The sequence below is a fragment of the Nuphar pumila genome, chromosome 11 (assembly GCF_984573655.1).
Source record: "Nuphar pumila chromosome 11, dmNupPumi1.hap1.1, whole genome shotgun sequence".
Taxonomy (NCBI): domain Eukaryota; kingdom Viridiplantae; phylum Streptophyta; class Magnoliopsida; order Nymphaeales; family Nymphaeaceae; genus Nuphar; species Nuphar pumila.
The window spans coordinates 37,922,470-37,938,234 of NC_143259.1; the positions used below are offsets into that span (position 1 = coordinate 37,922,470).

The 15,765-nt window shown below is 36.2% G+C and overlaps 1 protein-coding gene across 1 annotated transcript in view; it reads left to right on the forward strand.

The window, feature by feature from the left end:
* Window positions 1-15,210, forward strand: part of LOC149822271 (RNA polymerase sigma factor sigF, chloroplastic-like) — a 63,912-nt gene extending 48,702 nt beyond the window's left edge. Inside the window, exon 9 of the mRNA XM_089980904.1 lies at window positions 15,081-15,210. Within this exon, the coding sequence (XP_089837030.1) occupies window positions 15,081-15,086 (6 nt within the window). The 3' untranslated portion in view covers window positions 15,087-15,210. The remainder of the gene's footprint in view (window positions 1-15,080) is intronic.
* The last annotated feature ends 555 nt before the right edge of the window (window positions 15,211-15,765 follow it).

A 15,765-nucleotide genomic window follows, 5' to 3' on the forward strand; every position in this document is an offset into this window, starting at 1 on the left:
GACATCATTTTGTAAATCGCGATGGTATAACAATTTACAAATTGACGTCTATGTCGGTCACAACTGGATGACAATCACTCTGTTCATGAGCACAAATCGTGGTAAAGGTGCACTGCCATTGCTTGTGTAAATCGATTTCACTGTTTATTAATATTTTTGCAAATAATGTTTGTACACTTATATAAAGTGATGTTCAAGAAAACAACTCATTTTCATTTTACACAACGCTAATCGCTTGAACGATTTTCATTTATGAAGGGCGAACATAACAACGATTTGCTTTTACTATATAATAGTCCAATTTATTGGTGTATTTAGTGAAATTGAAATTTTATTTATTTGAACCTAGTGATATTTACATAATTTATATACATAGTCTACAAGAATTGTTTATATAAAATTTGGTTATACAATCTATAAAATCTACTGGAAGTCGATGCACATCAAATTACTCCTGCGTGGGGGTCCCATCATTCATTGCCTTTTACGTATTCTTGTCGGCTGAGTTATTTTTTCTTCCACAATTAGAAATGACATCAATTTTCTGCATAGTTCTGTGCAGAATCTAGACATATCAACCTGCAAAAAAATGTAATATGACACCAATATATACATTGAGTCCCCAATGTCAGAGGGTAATAAAGAGCATACAACATCAAAATATGGTTCTCGACCATTGTATATCGCTTCAATATACTTTATTATAAATATGCCACAATCGATGCCATTATTTTATAAAGGAGCATCGTGTGCAAAGCGAAAGATCCACTCGCTAACGTCAACTCCCAAAATATCTTTGATGAAACTGACCTGTGATTAATGCAGAAGAAAGTAAATTCTTGACCATCGTACATGATACGATACCCTTATAGATGGAATCTTACGAAATGTGAAATGTCAAGTTGTAAATACTGTCTAAGTCCAACGAATTATAACACCATAGTTGTTTTTCATGTAAATCAATCACATATAAGACCCAATGCTTTTCAGATTGCCAGAGTGTAGGAATCAATATCTGCAAATCGATTGTACAAATGGTGTTAGGACTGTTATGTCGTAACCTTGCACAACAGGTTTGTTCACTTACTTTTTCACTTGGCCAAAAGTCTCCGTAATGATCACCGTTAACCCAGTATGATAGTCCATCTTGAAATCCAATGGAGTATGGCAATCGGCGTACGATACTCTGTTGACTGAAACAGTGATAATAACAATGTTAAAACACGAAGCAACAAAAGTAAATAAAAAACCAAAATAAACATAAAAGAGAACCGATATACCATGAAATAAGGGCTGACGATGCTTCTAGTTTTGCTTGTTGTGTTGCTTTTAATATACTTGACGAAATCAGATATAGTCTGTTTGCAACAAATATGAACTTGTTAACGTACATACCCATGGCATACATAAATAGATAACTGATAGTGGTTTCATACAAACAAAATTATTGATAGTGTTTCCTTCTACAAATTCATCTTGCAGCCGATTGATGTTGTCTTGGAGTGATTTGCTGAGTTTTCACCCAACTTTTTTGGTGGATGTTCCACTGACATTAGCAGAATATTCAATAAACGATATTGGAATTCTATTATGCAGTGTACAACACAAATCGCATAAACAACATAAAAAAGATGAATTTTGAAGAAAATAGACACGATGTTTAGACAATACATGCCTGAATAACCATCGCTGGTCATGTAGCTGTCGTCGTCTCCTCCCTCGTCTCCATCGATATCGCTACCCCATTTGTGATAAAGCAGGTTATATGTTCGATTTATGAACATGAGGTTTATAAAGGAACAATCGGTTTATCTGTTCCTCATTTATGAAGTAGAGGATAATCACACCATCCAGTACTTGTGCGACGTGTCATTCATATATGAAGGAAACGTTATTTCACAGACCATCAGTATTTAAATAAATAATGCCAGTTACTAAAAAATGAGAGCCAATAAATTGCATTGCGCAGTAATGAAGTTAATAAATGTCATTTAATCTTCCTTATACAAAACTAATCAAAGCGATAGGACGAATTAGTCAAATCACGATAGCAAGTCTCGTTTGGATTTGTTTTTCATAATCTTTTGCGTCTTTTATATGTGATTGTGTACACCACGATAGGAAAATTGTTAACTAGACAAAGCTCGTCAACACAAATCGCGATCAGACAAATCGTAGCTGCGAAATCGAATTTCAATTATGACTTAAATCGACATGAAATTATAAATTATGATAGGCTATATCGTTCACATAGACAGATCATGACCCTAAACCCTAAATCCAATTTCCTCCATCAAAAATCCATAAACCTAAAACACAAAGCTCGTCAATCGCGATATTAAATATTGCTATCGTTAATAAGGGCAAACAAAGATATATCATTATCTCGGTAGCTTCTTAAACCCTAAACCCTAAACACAAAACCCTAAACCCTAAACAGTAAGCCCTAAACCCTAAACAGTAAATAGTAAGCCCTAAACACTAAACAAAGATATGTCTTTGTTTGTCTATGTGAACGATATCGATATGTAATATAGCAATTTACTCATAAGGTTTTGCAACTGTTAATTGGATTTGTACTTTACCAAGACTACACATCGTGTCGATGCCTGTACACGTGCCTAAAACCCTGCAAAATGTAAAACCCTAATATAGATTTATATATAAAACCCTACTCTACAAGACTCGACCCGTTGTCCAGGTCTAAAACCCTAATCTATTTAACCTCTCTTCCTCTTTCTTTTCTGCGGCAGCTCAACTTCTTCTTCTTTTTTCTCCTCTGCCTTCTCCTTCTTCTTCTTCTTCCTCCTCTTCTTCTTCTTGTTCCTTGTATTTTTCTTTCTTCTTTGTTCTTCTGTGTTCCTTCTACCTGTGCTTGATAGACAGGGGATGTGATGCAGAATTCCATCTATTTGATCTATTCCTATTGTCAGACCCTACATTGTTCGCATACCATACTTCTCAGATAGAAAAATATCTACCTAATCTTTGATATACTTCATGACAAATATGTAAGGTGAGCGATCTATCATGTAGCCCCTCGGCTCTTCAAGGGAACAATTACTGACCTTTGAAGCTTATTGTCAAGAGCACACCAATGCTAGAGTCTCTAAGAATCGGCCTCAGTCCGATGAAAATGGTGCAGTGAGGTGACATTTTCCTCTAGCTCGTTTGCTTGCAGAGGATGTATTCTCAGCATAGAAGGATGCGACGATAAACAATACGAATATTTTGGTGCTCTCTTCTGTAAAAATCTGAGTCTCTAAAAGATAGATATGTGTTCAATGGAACTGTCCTCCCATTGATAATGTAACTAAATACTAATATTTTTCTATATGAATGTGGTTGTAAATCATGTAAATCACGTAAATCATGTGGATTTGTAGTTATGAAGTTACAGCGAGAACGATATATCTTTGTTTGTAATTGTGAACAAAATCGATTTGTATTTAAGAATTTAATTCATTTTGTATCATTGTAGTAAAACCCAAAATCCTTAAACCCTCAACCCCAATCGCCCGTAAAAGCGATTAGGAAATTGCGTTGACATAGACACTGCCGTAAAAGCAAATAGCATTAGCACATAGCCTTCATACATCATTGTATAAATCGCGATGACACTTATAGTTCACTTAGACAAAGCTCATTGTCTTAAAGACAGACCTCATTGCAAATCGTGATCACCATTTATGAATGTTTATGCAAATCGTTTCAGCCTTATATAAACGCTTGTTCGATATTAATTTACGAAGGCCGATCATTACAACTATTTGTTCAGTGACATTTGTGTGCTACATTGATTAAAATAGATTTATATACTTATAGAAAGTCACGTTAAAAAAAAACATGTTTCTACTTTACACAACGCTAATCACTTTTACGATTTTCAATTACGAAAGCCGAACATAACAACAAGTTGCTTTTACTATATAACAGTCCAACTTATTTATCATGTTTAGTGAAATTGAAATTTTATTTATTTCAACCTAGAGATATTTACATAATTTGTATATATGGTCTTACAAAAATTTTTATACAAAATTTGGTTGTAAAGTACATAAAATCTGTTAGAAGTCGATATCGATACCACAATTGCGACGAATTAGGTTATATGTTTGATTTATGAACACGTTGTTTATGAAGAAATCGTCGGTTTGTTGGTTCCTTGTTCACAAAGCAAAGCGAACCCACACCATCTAGAACTTGTGTGACATGTCATTCATATATAAAGAAAACGTCATTTCACTGACCGTCAGTTTTCAAAAAATAATGCCAGTTTTCAAAAAGCGTGAGCCAATAAATTGTATTCCACATTAATTAAATTAAAAAATGTCATTTCATCTACCTTTTACAAAACTAATCAACGCGATAGGGCGTAGCAGTCAAATCATGATAGCACATCTCGTGTGGATTTGACATTCAAACTCTTTTTGGTCTTTTATATGTCATTGTGTAAATTGTGATAGAAAAAACCTTAACTTGGACAAAGCTCGTCAAAATAAATCGCAATAGGACAAATCGTTGTAGCGATATCGATTTGCAACTGTGACAGGATATATCATCCACATAGACAAAGCCCATCAACCCTAAACCCTAATTCATAAAACCTAAAACCTAAACACTAAACCCAAAACCCTAAACTGCTTATGAAAGTTTTTTCATGAGTACACATCTCTTATTTCCTATAGGATTTTCATTTACGAAGGGCGAACATTACAAGCCTTTGTTGACCGCATACATCGCAAATCTATTTTGTGATTTTTATTCACGAAGGGTGAGCATTACAACGATTTCTGAACAACACACATCACTTACCGCTTATAGGATTTTCATTTATGAAGGACGAACATTACAAGCCTTTGTCGATCGCATACATCGCAAATCTATTTTGCGATTTTCATTTACGGAGGGTGAGCATTACAACGATTTTTGAATAGCACACATCACTTATCGCTTATAGAATTTTCATTTATGAAGGGCGAACATTACAAGCCTTTGTTGACCGCATACATCGTAAATCTATTTTGTGATTTTCATTTACGGAGGGTGAGCATTACAACAATTTCTGAACAACACACATCACTTGTCGCTTATAGGATTTTCATTTACGAAGGACGAACATTACAAGCTTTGTTGACCGCATACATCGCAAATCTATTTTGCGATTTTCATTTACAAAGGTTGAGCATTACAACAATTTTTGAACAACACACCACTTATCGCTTATAGGATTTTCATTTACGAAGGGCGAACATTACAAGCATTTGTTAACCTCATACATCGCAAATCTATTTTGTGTTTTTCATTTACGGAGGGTGAGCATTACAATGATTTCTGAACAGCACACATCACTTATCGCTTATAGGATTTTCATTTACGAAGGGCGAACATTACAATCCTTTGTTGACCGCATACATCACAAATCTATTTTGCGATTTTCATTCAATGAGGGCGAGCATTACAACGATTTATGAACAACACACATCTGTAATCACTTATAGGATTTTCATTAACGACGACCAACCATTACAAGCATTTGTTCACTGCATACATCGCTAATCCTCTTTGCGATTTTCATTTACGTAGGGTAAGCATTACAATGATTTATAAACAATACATATCGCTAATCACATGTTTAGTAAAATTGAAATTTTATTTCAACCTAGAGAGATTTACATAATTTGTATACAGTCTTACAAAATTTGTATACAAAATTTGGTATACACAGTCTACAAAATCTGTTAAAAATCTTTGTACATCATATTAATCCTGGGGGGATCGCGTCATTCATTTCCTTGTAAGTACTCTTGTTGGATGATTATTTTTTTCTTTCACATTTAGAAACTCAGTCAATTTTTTGCATAGTTCGGTGTGGAATCCCGGTATATCATCCTGCAATAAAAATATAATGTAAAACCAATATATAAATTGAGTTCCCAATAACAGAGGATAAAAACAACATACAACGTCGAAACCAGGTTCTCGTCCATTGTATATTGCTTCAATATACTTTATTACGAATACGCCACAATCGACTCCATTACTTTGTAAAGGAGCATGGTCAGCACAGAGCAAGATCCACTCGCCAATGTCGACACCCAAAATGTCTTTTAGGAATCTCGCCTGTGGTTAATGTAGAATATAGTAAAATCTGGGCCACCGTAAAAGATACGATACACCTATAGACAAAAACTTACCAAATGCATAATGTCACATTGTATACCAGTGTGAAAGTTCAATGAGTTGCAGCACCATAGTTATTTTTCCCGTAAATCCATCACGTATAAGACCCAGTGCTCAACAGTTTGCCAGAGTGTAGGAATCAATAACTGCGGATCGATACAATATATTAGAAATCGATAGACAAATCATGTTAGGAATGTTAGGCTTACCTTGGACAAGAGGTTTGTTCACTTACCTTTTCACTTGTTCAAAAGTCTCTGCAGTGATCATCGTTACCCCAACATGGTAGTGCATCTTGAAATCCAATGGTGTATGGCTTTCGACGGACGCAAGTCTGTTGAACGAAAGAGTGATAATAGTAAGGTTAAACCACGAAGCAACAAGAGTAAATCATAAAAGAAAATAAACCAATAAGAGTATAAATATACCATGAAATAAGGGGTGATGATGCATTTAATATTGCTTGTTGCGTTGCTTTGAATATAATTGACGAAATTGGATATAGTCTATTTGCAACAAATATGAACTTGTTAACATACATACCCATGACATACATAAATATATAACTGATAGTGGTTTCATACGTACAAAACTACTAATAGTGTTCCCTTCTACAAATTCATCTTGCATCCGATTGATGTTCTCTTGCAGCTCTTTATAGCGTTGTCGCCCACCTTTTTTTGTAGATGTTCCACTGACATGAGCATAATATTCAGTATTTGACATTGAAATTACTTTCTATAGTACACAACACAAATCGAATATACGCCATAAAAGAGGCAAATGTTACCGAAACTAGTCACGAGGTTTAGAAAATATATGCATGAATTGCCATCACTGGTCGTGTAGTTGTGGTCGTCTCCTTCATCGCCATCGCTGATCGTCTAGTTGTCATCGTCTTCTTCGGTGCCATCGCTATACGTATAGTTGTCGTCATCTCCTTCGTCGATATCGATACCCTCTTTGCGATCAAGCAGGTTATATGTTCATTTCATGAACACATCATTCTAAAGAAAATCTAATCGACAGCCTGCCAAACTTGTTCGACATGTCATTCATATATAAAGGAAATGTCATTTCACGTACCACCTGTTTTCAAAAATCATGCACAAATTAATTATATTATGCTTTAATTAAATAAAAAAACATCGTTTCAACTACCTATTATAAAACTAGTCAATGTGATATGACGTATCAGTCTAAACATCATGTCAATTGGTTTATTGTTTCCTTTTTCGCTATTTATGAATCAGTCATTGTATAAATCATGATAGGATATATCGTTCACATTGAAAAAGCTTGTAATAGAAAATCACAATTGGATAAATATTGTTAAATTTTGAAAATTAAAGTATTGTGGTTATAAGTCGGTTTGTATTTATTAAGTAACCTATATTTGTATTTATTAAGTTACCTAGATTTGTAGTCTAAACAATGTCTCGATTTGTGTGATGGGTTTAGGTGGGAGAGTGACCCGACCTGACCCATTGTCCAGGTCTAAATCTCTAATCTATTTAACCTCTCTTCCTCTTTCTTTTCTGCGGCAGAGCAACTTTTTTTTTCTCTTACAACTTCGTCTTCTTCTTCTTCCTTGTATTTTTCTTTCTTCTTTGTTCTTCTATGTTCCTTCTACCTTTGCTTGATGGATGGTGTTTGGTGTTGATTCCGTAATTGTTTCATGTCGTGCTAAAAGATCTGTATAATTTTTTATGATGATTATAGTGGTTATCTTCTATGGATACATCGATATATTCATGACACATCCAACTGTGGCGTATTTGTTGTGAAATATGTCAAAGCTTACGCAGTATATAATGACCATAATCATCATCAATTTTTGTCGCCATATCAAAGCAAGCACAAATATTATGCATGATAGCCAGGTGGGTCCTGATGACCTTCTATTTGATCTATTCCTACTGTCAAACTCTCAATCATTCACAAACCATACTTTTCAGTTGGAATTATATCTGCCTAATCTTTGATATACTTCATGACAAATATGCTAGTCATGCGGGCTGCATCTTCTCTGCCTGTTGGGATCCATACCTTTATCTGCTGCCAATATACATTGTGGAAAAAACATTTGCAAACAGATAAGGATGACCATTGGTACATAGATTTTCCTTCAAACGTTCCCAGTGACTAGCGAAGGCCACTGAGTAAACTTAAAGTGCTGATGCTGATAATGATGTTGATGATGTCTGTTTCAAAGCACATCACTATTTGGACATGAGTTGATGTTGATGATGATGTTTGTTTTCTTTGACGATGATGATGGTAATGTATTGTATCTAAGTCAAACCATTGGTTATGATGTATTGTAACTAAATACTTATGTAATTGAATGTCGTTGTAATGTATCATTCAAATTATTTATAATAACGATTTGTACTAAGGAATACAAAATCCTTCAACGATCATGAGTTATGAATGCAAATAATTACAATGATTTACAATACTGAAAGTTAAATGCTAAAGTCATAATGATATGTACTAAGGAATACAAAATCCGGTAAAGATCATTACTTAAGAATGAAAATGATTATAATGACTTACACCAAAGAAAGTTAAATGCTAAAGCGATAACGACTTGTACTAAGGAATACAAAATTCTGCAACGATCATTACTTATGAATGCAAACGATTACAATAATTTACAGTACTAAAAGTTAAATGCTTAAGGCATAACGATATGTATTAAGGCATATAAAATCCTACAAATATCATTAAGAATGCAAACGATTACTATGATTTACAGTACTGAAAGTTAAATGCGTAAGCGATAACGATTTGTACTGAGGAATACAAAATTCTGCAATGATCATTACTTAAGAATAAAAATGATTACAATGATTTACAGTACTGAAAGATAAATGCTAAAGCGATAACAAATCACGATGGAATGTATCATTCCCTAGGACAAAGCTCATGAAGGAAAATCGCAATAGGATATTCATATAAGTTGTACAGATCGTGATAGAACACCTATGAAAAACAAATCGTGATCTCTTATATAAATCTGATTGCAATGAAATCATGATCTCTTATAGAAAAAAATGCGATCACGTTTATTTATGAAGGCCAAACATTACAACGATCTGTTCAGCAGAACATGTGTGTTACAAGTATTAAAAAAAGAATTAAACAATTAAAGAATGTCACGTTACAAAAAATAATTATAGAATTACAACAAATAATTATCGGGATAAAAAAATCGTTGTCGTTTATTCAGTGGCATTTGACGATTCATATGGACTATGATATACAAATCGTCTCTTTCTTTTTCTTGGTGGACTCTCTATCCTTGGTGGCCTATTGGTTTCCTCGATCTTATTATAAACATTGGTCATCATCTCTACTCGTGACTGCATTTATCTCTCCAAATTGCTCACCTCCTTCCGTAAGTCCTTATTCTCCCTCTCCAACATCTCAAATCATATGCCGAAGACTACATTCTCTTTTGTGAGCTGTGTTCGCTCTTCATCGTGTACTGTTACTAAGGTAATCATTGTTGTAGCCGAAGGGAGATGATGGACAGGTTTTATATGCTGGGATGCGCCATGATGGGGGACAGGAGGGAGGAATGGGTTTCCAATATTCTCAATCTCTAGATTTTGATGCATGGGTTCCCAATATTTTTGGAAATAGATGGGATCATATTGTCGTTCTTTATAATCATACGCTATGGCACAGACACCTCCTTTGTTCCAGCTATCCAATTGTTTCCTGTAGCGTTTGTGCGAATTCATGTTCCTGACCCTACCATTATTCATCTTTCTTCTCACTTCTATAGGCTTCTTTGGGATAGACTGTCCCAAGCCTGATTGTAGGAGAACTCGACTACCATGCTGCAACTCAGCTTCATAATTGCTAAACAACCAAATATCGTAGTCAGGCAGTCTCGCACCCTCGACAGCAAGCTCTTGGTCCTTGTCCTCCTCATCTCCATACGGTCTCCACACAACCTGTACATTGGATATTATGGTTTAGGTACAGACAATTATTCATGCTAATGAATGCTAAATATTAAAATTCTTTTTAATAATGAGTGTTAAATATATTACAACGACTGTTACTAAGAATGCAAATAATTATTACGATTTACAGTACTAAAAGATAAATGCTAAAGCGATAACGATTTGTACTAATGAAGACAAAATCCATCAACGATGATTACTTAAGAATGCTAAACATTTCAACGATTTATACTACTGAATGATAAATGTTGAACCGATTATAAATGATTTTAGACCATTTACCTCATTTAGTTGCAGACCATCTAAAATGAACTTAGCATTATCCTCCTTGACATTTATTCTAGCTCACCGACCGATCTTTGGAAAACCACAAATCGCAGGGCCACACTAAGGACGCAACGCGATAATATGCTCCAACGCCCAGGCCTACAAAAATAATATATTAGTAACACTATAACCTTTAACGAGCTTAGTCTACAAGTACTAAATATGTAATAAACAAATACCTAAACAAATGGTCAAAACCTTCCAACGGTTTTCGTACCCTTACTCGCATGGTAAAGTTGATTGTACAAGTGTGCGAGTATAGCAGCACCCCATGCATAGTTGTCAACTTCGTCTAAGTCTTTCAGGTACTACAGCCACAAGTAACTTATTCTCAAACCAGAACAATCGGAAAATAAAGTAAGACCAAAAAAATAAAGAAGGAAGTCACACAACTTTTGGTCAGCTCTTTCAGATGTACATGTAGCGGACCAACCTTCCCATTTATTGCGGAAAGAAGAAACTTTCATCGATGTAGAATTGCTTCCACTAGAAATACATTGACTCCAGTCGTCCATCGACATTCCTAGAAGGGTCGTGCACTTTCCCTTGCGTTATAGTTTAAATCCCATAATAAGATAACACTTTCATGGCACTTAAGGCCAGTAATTCGTGCCACATCTTCTAGGGTCATGGTGATCTCAAAAGAATCAAACTGGAATGTGTTCGTCTGATGATTCCACTTATTTACCAGGTGGGTCATGGTGTTTTAGCATGTTTCAAAATAATGTTGGTCTAAAAGGCCGCCAAAGTGCATATTTCATAATCAATCTTTCTGATATTCACTCAACTTTTCATATCACGATAGAACTACAGGCCACTGACACCGCCCTCCGAGCTTTTCACCTGGTACTCTACTTCTCTTCTCACCTCCCTGTAACATAAAATAGCATATTATTCGTATCAATTATAAATTAGTCTTATTTGTACTTCTACACCTCGTTGTATATAGTAATCGCTAAAAATAATAATCGTTGCACACACGCTATCATAGTAATCGCTATCACAATATTCACTGTATATAGTAATACCTATCACAGTAATCGCTATACATAGTAATCGCTAATACAGTAAATCATGACAGATAGGATCGATTTACGTACCTTGGTCGCACTTTTCTCCTCTTCAACCCATCCCTCCAACCTTTACCTTTCTTGTTGCTCCGTCGCCTCCTAGTGCTTTTCTACTACTACCGTCCTTCGCTCCATCGCCTTCGTCCTCTGCTTTTTAATTTCTTCCTTTATTTCTCTTTCCTTCTCTTCCTCCTGCTTTTTTCTTTCCCTTTCCTTCTCTTCCTCCTCCTGCTTCTTCCTTTCTCTTTCCTTCTCTTCTTCGTCCTCCTTCTTTCTTTGCCTTTTCTTTTCTTCCTCATCCTCCTCCTTCCTTTGCCTTTTTCTCTCTTCCTCATCCTCCTTCATTTGCCTTTCCTTCTCTTCCTCATCCTGCACCTTCATTCACCTTTTCTTCTCTTCCTCATCCTGATGCTTCTTCCTTTGCCTTTGCCTTTCCTCTTTCATCTTCATCATTTGCCTTTTCTTCTCTTCCTTCTTCTTTAATTGTCTTTCCCTCTCCTCCTCCTCCTTATTCTTTTTTTGCCTTTCCCTCTCCTCTGCCTCCTTCTTCATTTGCCTTATCCTCTTTCGCTGTGCTAAATACTCATTGATCATCTTTTGCCTTTCCTTCTCAAACTCCTCCTTATTCTTCAATTGTCTTTCCCTCTCCTCCTCATTTTTTTTTTGCCTTTCCCTCTCCTCCTCCTCCTTCATTTGCCTTTTCTTCATTTGCTTTTCATTCTCCTACTCCTTCTTCCTTTGCCTTTCCCTCTCCTCTGCCTTCTTCATTTGCCTTTGCTTTTCATTCTCTTCCTTCTTCATTTGCCTTTGCTTTTCATTCTCTTCCTTCTTCCTTTGCTTTTCCTTATCTTCATCATCCTTCTTCTTCATCTTTAGTTCTTCCTCATTCTTCCTTTGCCTTTCATAATGCTCATATAGATGGGACTGGCGAATAACTTCTCTAATAGTCATTCCATAGAATGTCGCGATATTTCTTGTCTGACGAGCTACATACATTGCTAACTTGCACAACATATAAATTTAACCGTATCATTATATGTTACAACCGCCTCACCAAGTATATAATAATACAAATTATCTCATTCGTTAAACAATCACCAACATTACAAATCATCGCAATATTTGACTTCATAAGTAAACATCAATGTAAGATTTAGTAAACTTAAGTACAAATCGATGTAACTTCATAAATACACATCGATATTGCTTTAAATGTATAAATTGTTGCTGCTTTAAACTTACAAATCATTGTATAAATTGCAACATTCAGAAGTACATATCATTGAAATGTTTAGCCTTCGTAAGAACCAATCGTGCTAACAGTTTTTCGATGCCCAAAAGGTGGATAGGTACAAATTGATTTGTTTTCATATGATAATAGGTGTTATTTAGCATAAAGACGGCCACCTAATTGTAAGATTTAGCATTTAGATTTGCAAATCGATTAGTTTGCATAACGAAACCTTAAACAAAACTCACTAAAATGATAGGAGTTTTGGTAATCCGACGGTAGAGGAGAAACACCTAGAAGGTAGACGCAGCCGATAGTGGTAACGATGCTGCCACTGCGCAGACGACGACAAATGATGCTCTGGCGGCAGCAGAAGAAGGAAAAGGATTTTGGTAATCCGACAGTGGAGGAGAAACACCCAGAAGATAGATGCAGCCGATGGTGGCAACGATGCTGCCACTGTGCAGACGACGACAAAGAATACTCTGGCGGCAACAGAAGAAGGAAAAAGATGCTCCGACGGCAACAGAAGAAAGCAAAGGATGCTCCGACGGTAGCAGACGACGACAAACAGTGCTCCGGTAGACTTTGCTGCTTAGGGCAAAAATGAAATGTTTGGACTTTTTAAATCCTTAAGATCAACCTCCTTATTCAAATCGCTGCAAATTTTATCCTTTTCTCGAACCGTCGTTTCACTTTTCTAGATGGAGGGCAGTTTTGTCTTTTTCTTGAACTGGCGTTTCACTTTTCTAGATGAAGGGCATTTTTGTATGTTCCATGACGAGGATGGCGGTAAAGGGTAGTTAAGTCTTTACAACTACGACGCTATCTGATGCTGACTAACATGGGGATGTGAGCCACACGTGCTTATATACATGGCGTTGATTGGGACCCCCAAACAAGAGATGTAGCTAACGGCCATCTTCGGGGGGGGGGGATATAACCTGCTTCGGAAAACGAGTGGGACTAACCTAATCCAAATTTCCCTAGCATACACCAGTCAATATATCACTCAGTGCCTGGTTAGCCTAAGAAACACACATATCAAGCGCCATTTTAGCCAACACTGCTGGAAGTCCACAAGTTCAAAATTGTAATCCCTAACCAATAGTTCATATAAGTGGTTGCGCGCTCCCCTCAAAGAAGGATAAATGAAGAGACTATTCAACTAAGTATGCGCATGTGCATTCATGTCAAATTTCAATATTAGGTCACACATTGCGTTCTGGAGTTTTTTTTTCATGTAAAAATCTCAAGATATTTGATATTTCTTTTTCAGGCGTTTCTTAGTCCTGACATAATTGAATAAATACTTGAAGAGAATATGGAAAAGAAATTAAAGTTCCATTCATCAAGGAGATCGCCACTTTCAATTCAAAATTACCTGAAAAAAATATTATGATATCCGCAGGAATACCATGGCTTCATACACACGGATTTTTCTAATGTTTCCATGGTTGTAATCTGACCAGCAACAATCCTTTTTCTTATAACGAGGCATTCCTACTGCACTACATGCCCATTATAAGAAAAATTCCAGAAAAAATTCAAGTTCTTCAAAAATCCAAAACAAAAGTTTACAAGTAAATAGGCAATTACATAAATATTATTTCAATTATAAACAACAATCAGCTTCTCATAATCAAATGCGATCCTGATAACAATTCATCCATCTCTTGATTGGTACAGGTTTCTATATATACAGCTAACAGTGTAAACAATCATAAACGATCTGCAAAAAAAAAAAAAATCAAGTTTGGTTACAAAAGTAAATAAAAATAGTTTGATCACTCATTCAAATCTTGATAATGTTACATTTCCAGAGTTCATGAATTTTTGTTTCTCCTGAACACTTGTTATCACATGCATCATTGTCATTTTAGCTGCTTTCCATGCGGAGCAGACCTGTGATGCCTCCAGCCCTAATGCTACAGCCCATGATCTGAATCCAATGCATGATGATGTGAAATCTGAATTAGATCTGGTTACAGACCCAGGCATAAGATGTCAATGAAGGGGCAAAGGAGGCTGAGATCTAGTCCTCACTTCTCCTAGCTGGATTGAGGTCTAGAATTGGTTCGATGGGTCTATACATGAGACCTACCACCAAATCCCGCTTCAGTTCCATCTTTTAAGAGAGGCTATATATTTGTTTTGAGAGATGAGAGAGTAGTTCTGAGATTGAGAAACCCTAAGTTATTGCTTTCTTTATCGTTTGCTTGATTTTTTATTCAATAGATTATAGTTTTCATTTGGGTTTATAAGAGATCCTTCTGTTCACTGCATCAGACTTGATATCAGAGTCAGGTTGCTTCCATGGATCATCACCCTCTTGCAAAGTTGAAGGAAGAATCTATGGAAAGCTATTGGAGAGCAGCATGCACAAATTGAACAAAAAGCATGACAATAAACGAAGCCCTCGCTGAGTTGAGAGGAAGTATGCAATGATATGCAGACAGAATTTAGATGTATGTCGCTGCAATTGGCGGATTTGACAAGAGACCTCCTCAGAAAGCCTACAGTTTCCGAATTGAAGATCGAAAAACCTAAGGAGCAAACATCGAATGGAAAAAAAGTCATAGTTGAATTTAAGGCTGAATAAGAAAGTTCGCAAGATTTATTAATCCTGGAGTCAGCAACCGAGCAACTTAAGGGGGAGGTGGGAAACCCCCTGCTGGCCGACGACAACTCGAGTGCAATAGGGTTCGTTTCCAGTCAGGGGAGTGTACCCAACATGGCTTCACCCACTGGCGATGCGAGGATGGCCGGATTGAAGATGTTTGAGGAAACCCTAAAGGGAGCTGCCGCCGCTATTCAAGCACTTCATACTCAGATTCTAGTTTCTGGGCGTGTTCAAGGGCCACCCATAAGTGCTCAGCCAGCAGAGATGGACTGAAATCCTTTTCAGTCGCATGAAATAGAGGTATCCATAACCGCCAGTGGGCCAAAACCCACAGTCGGTTCCCTCTCTTTG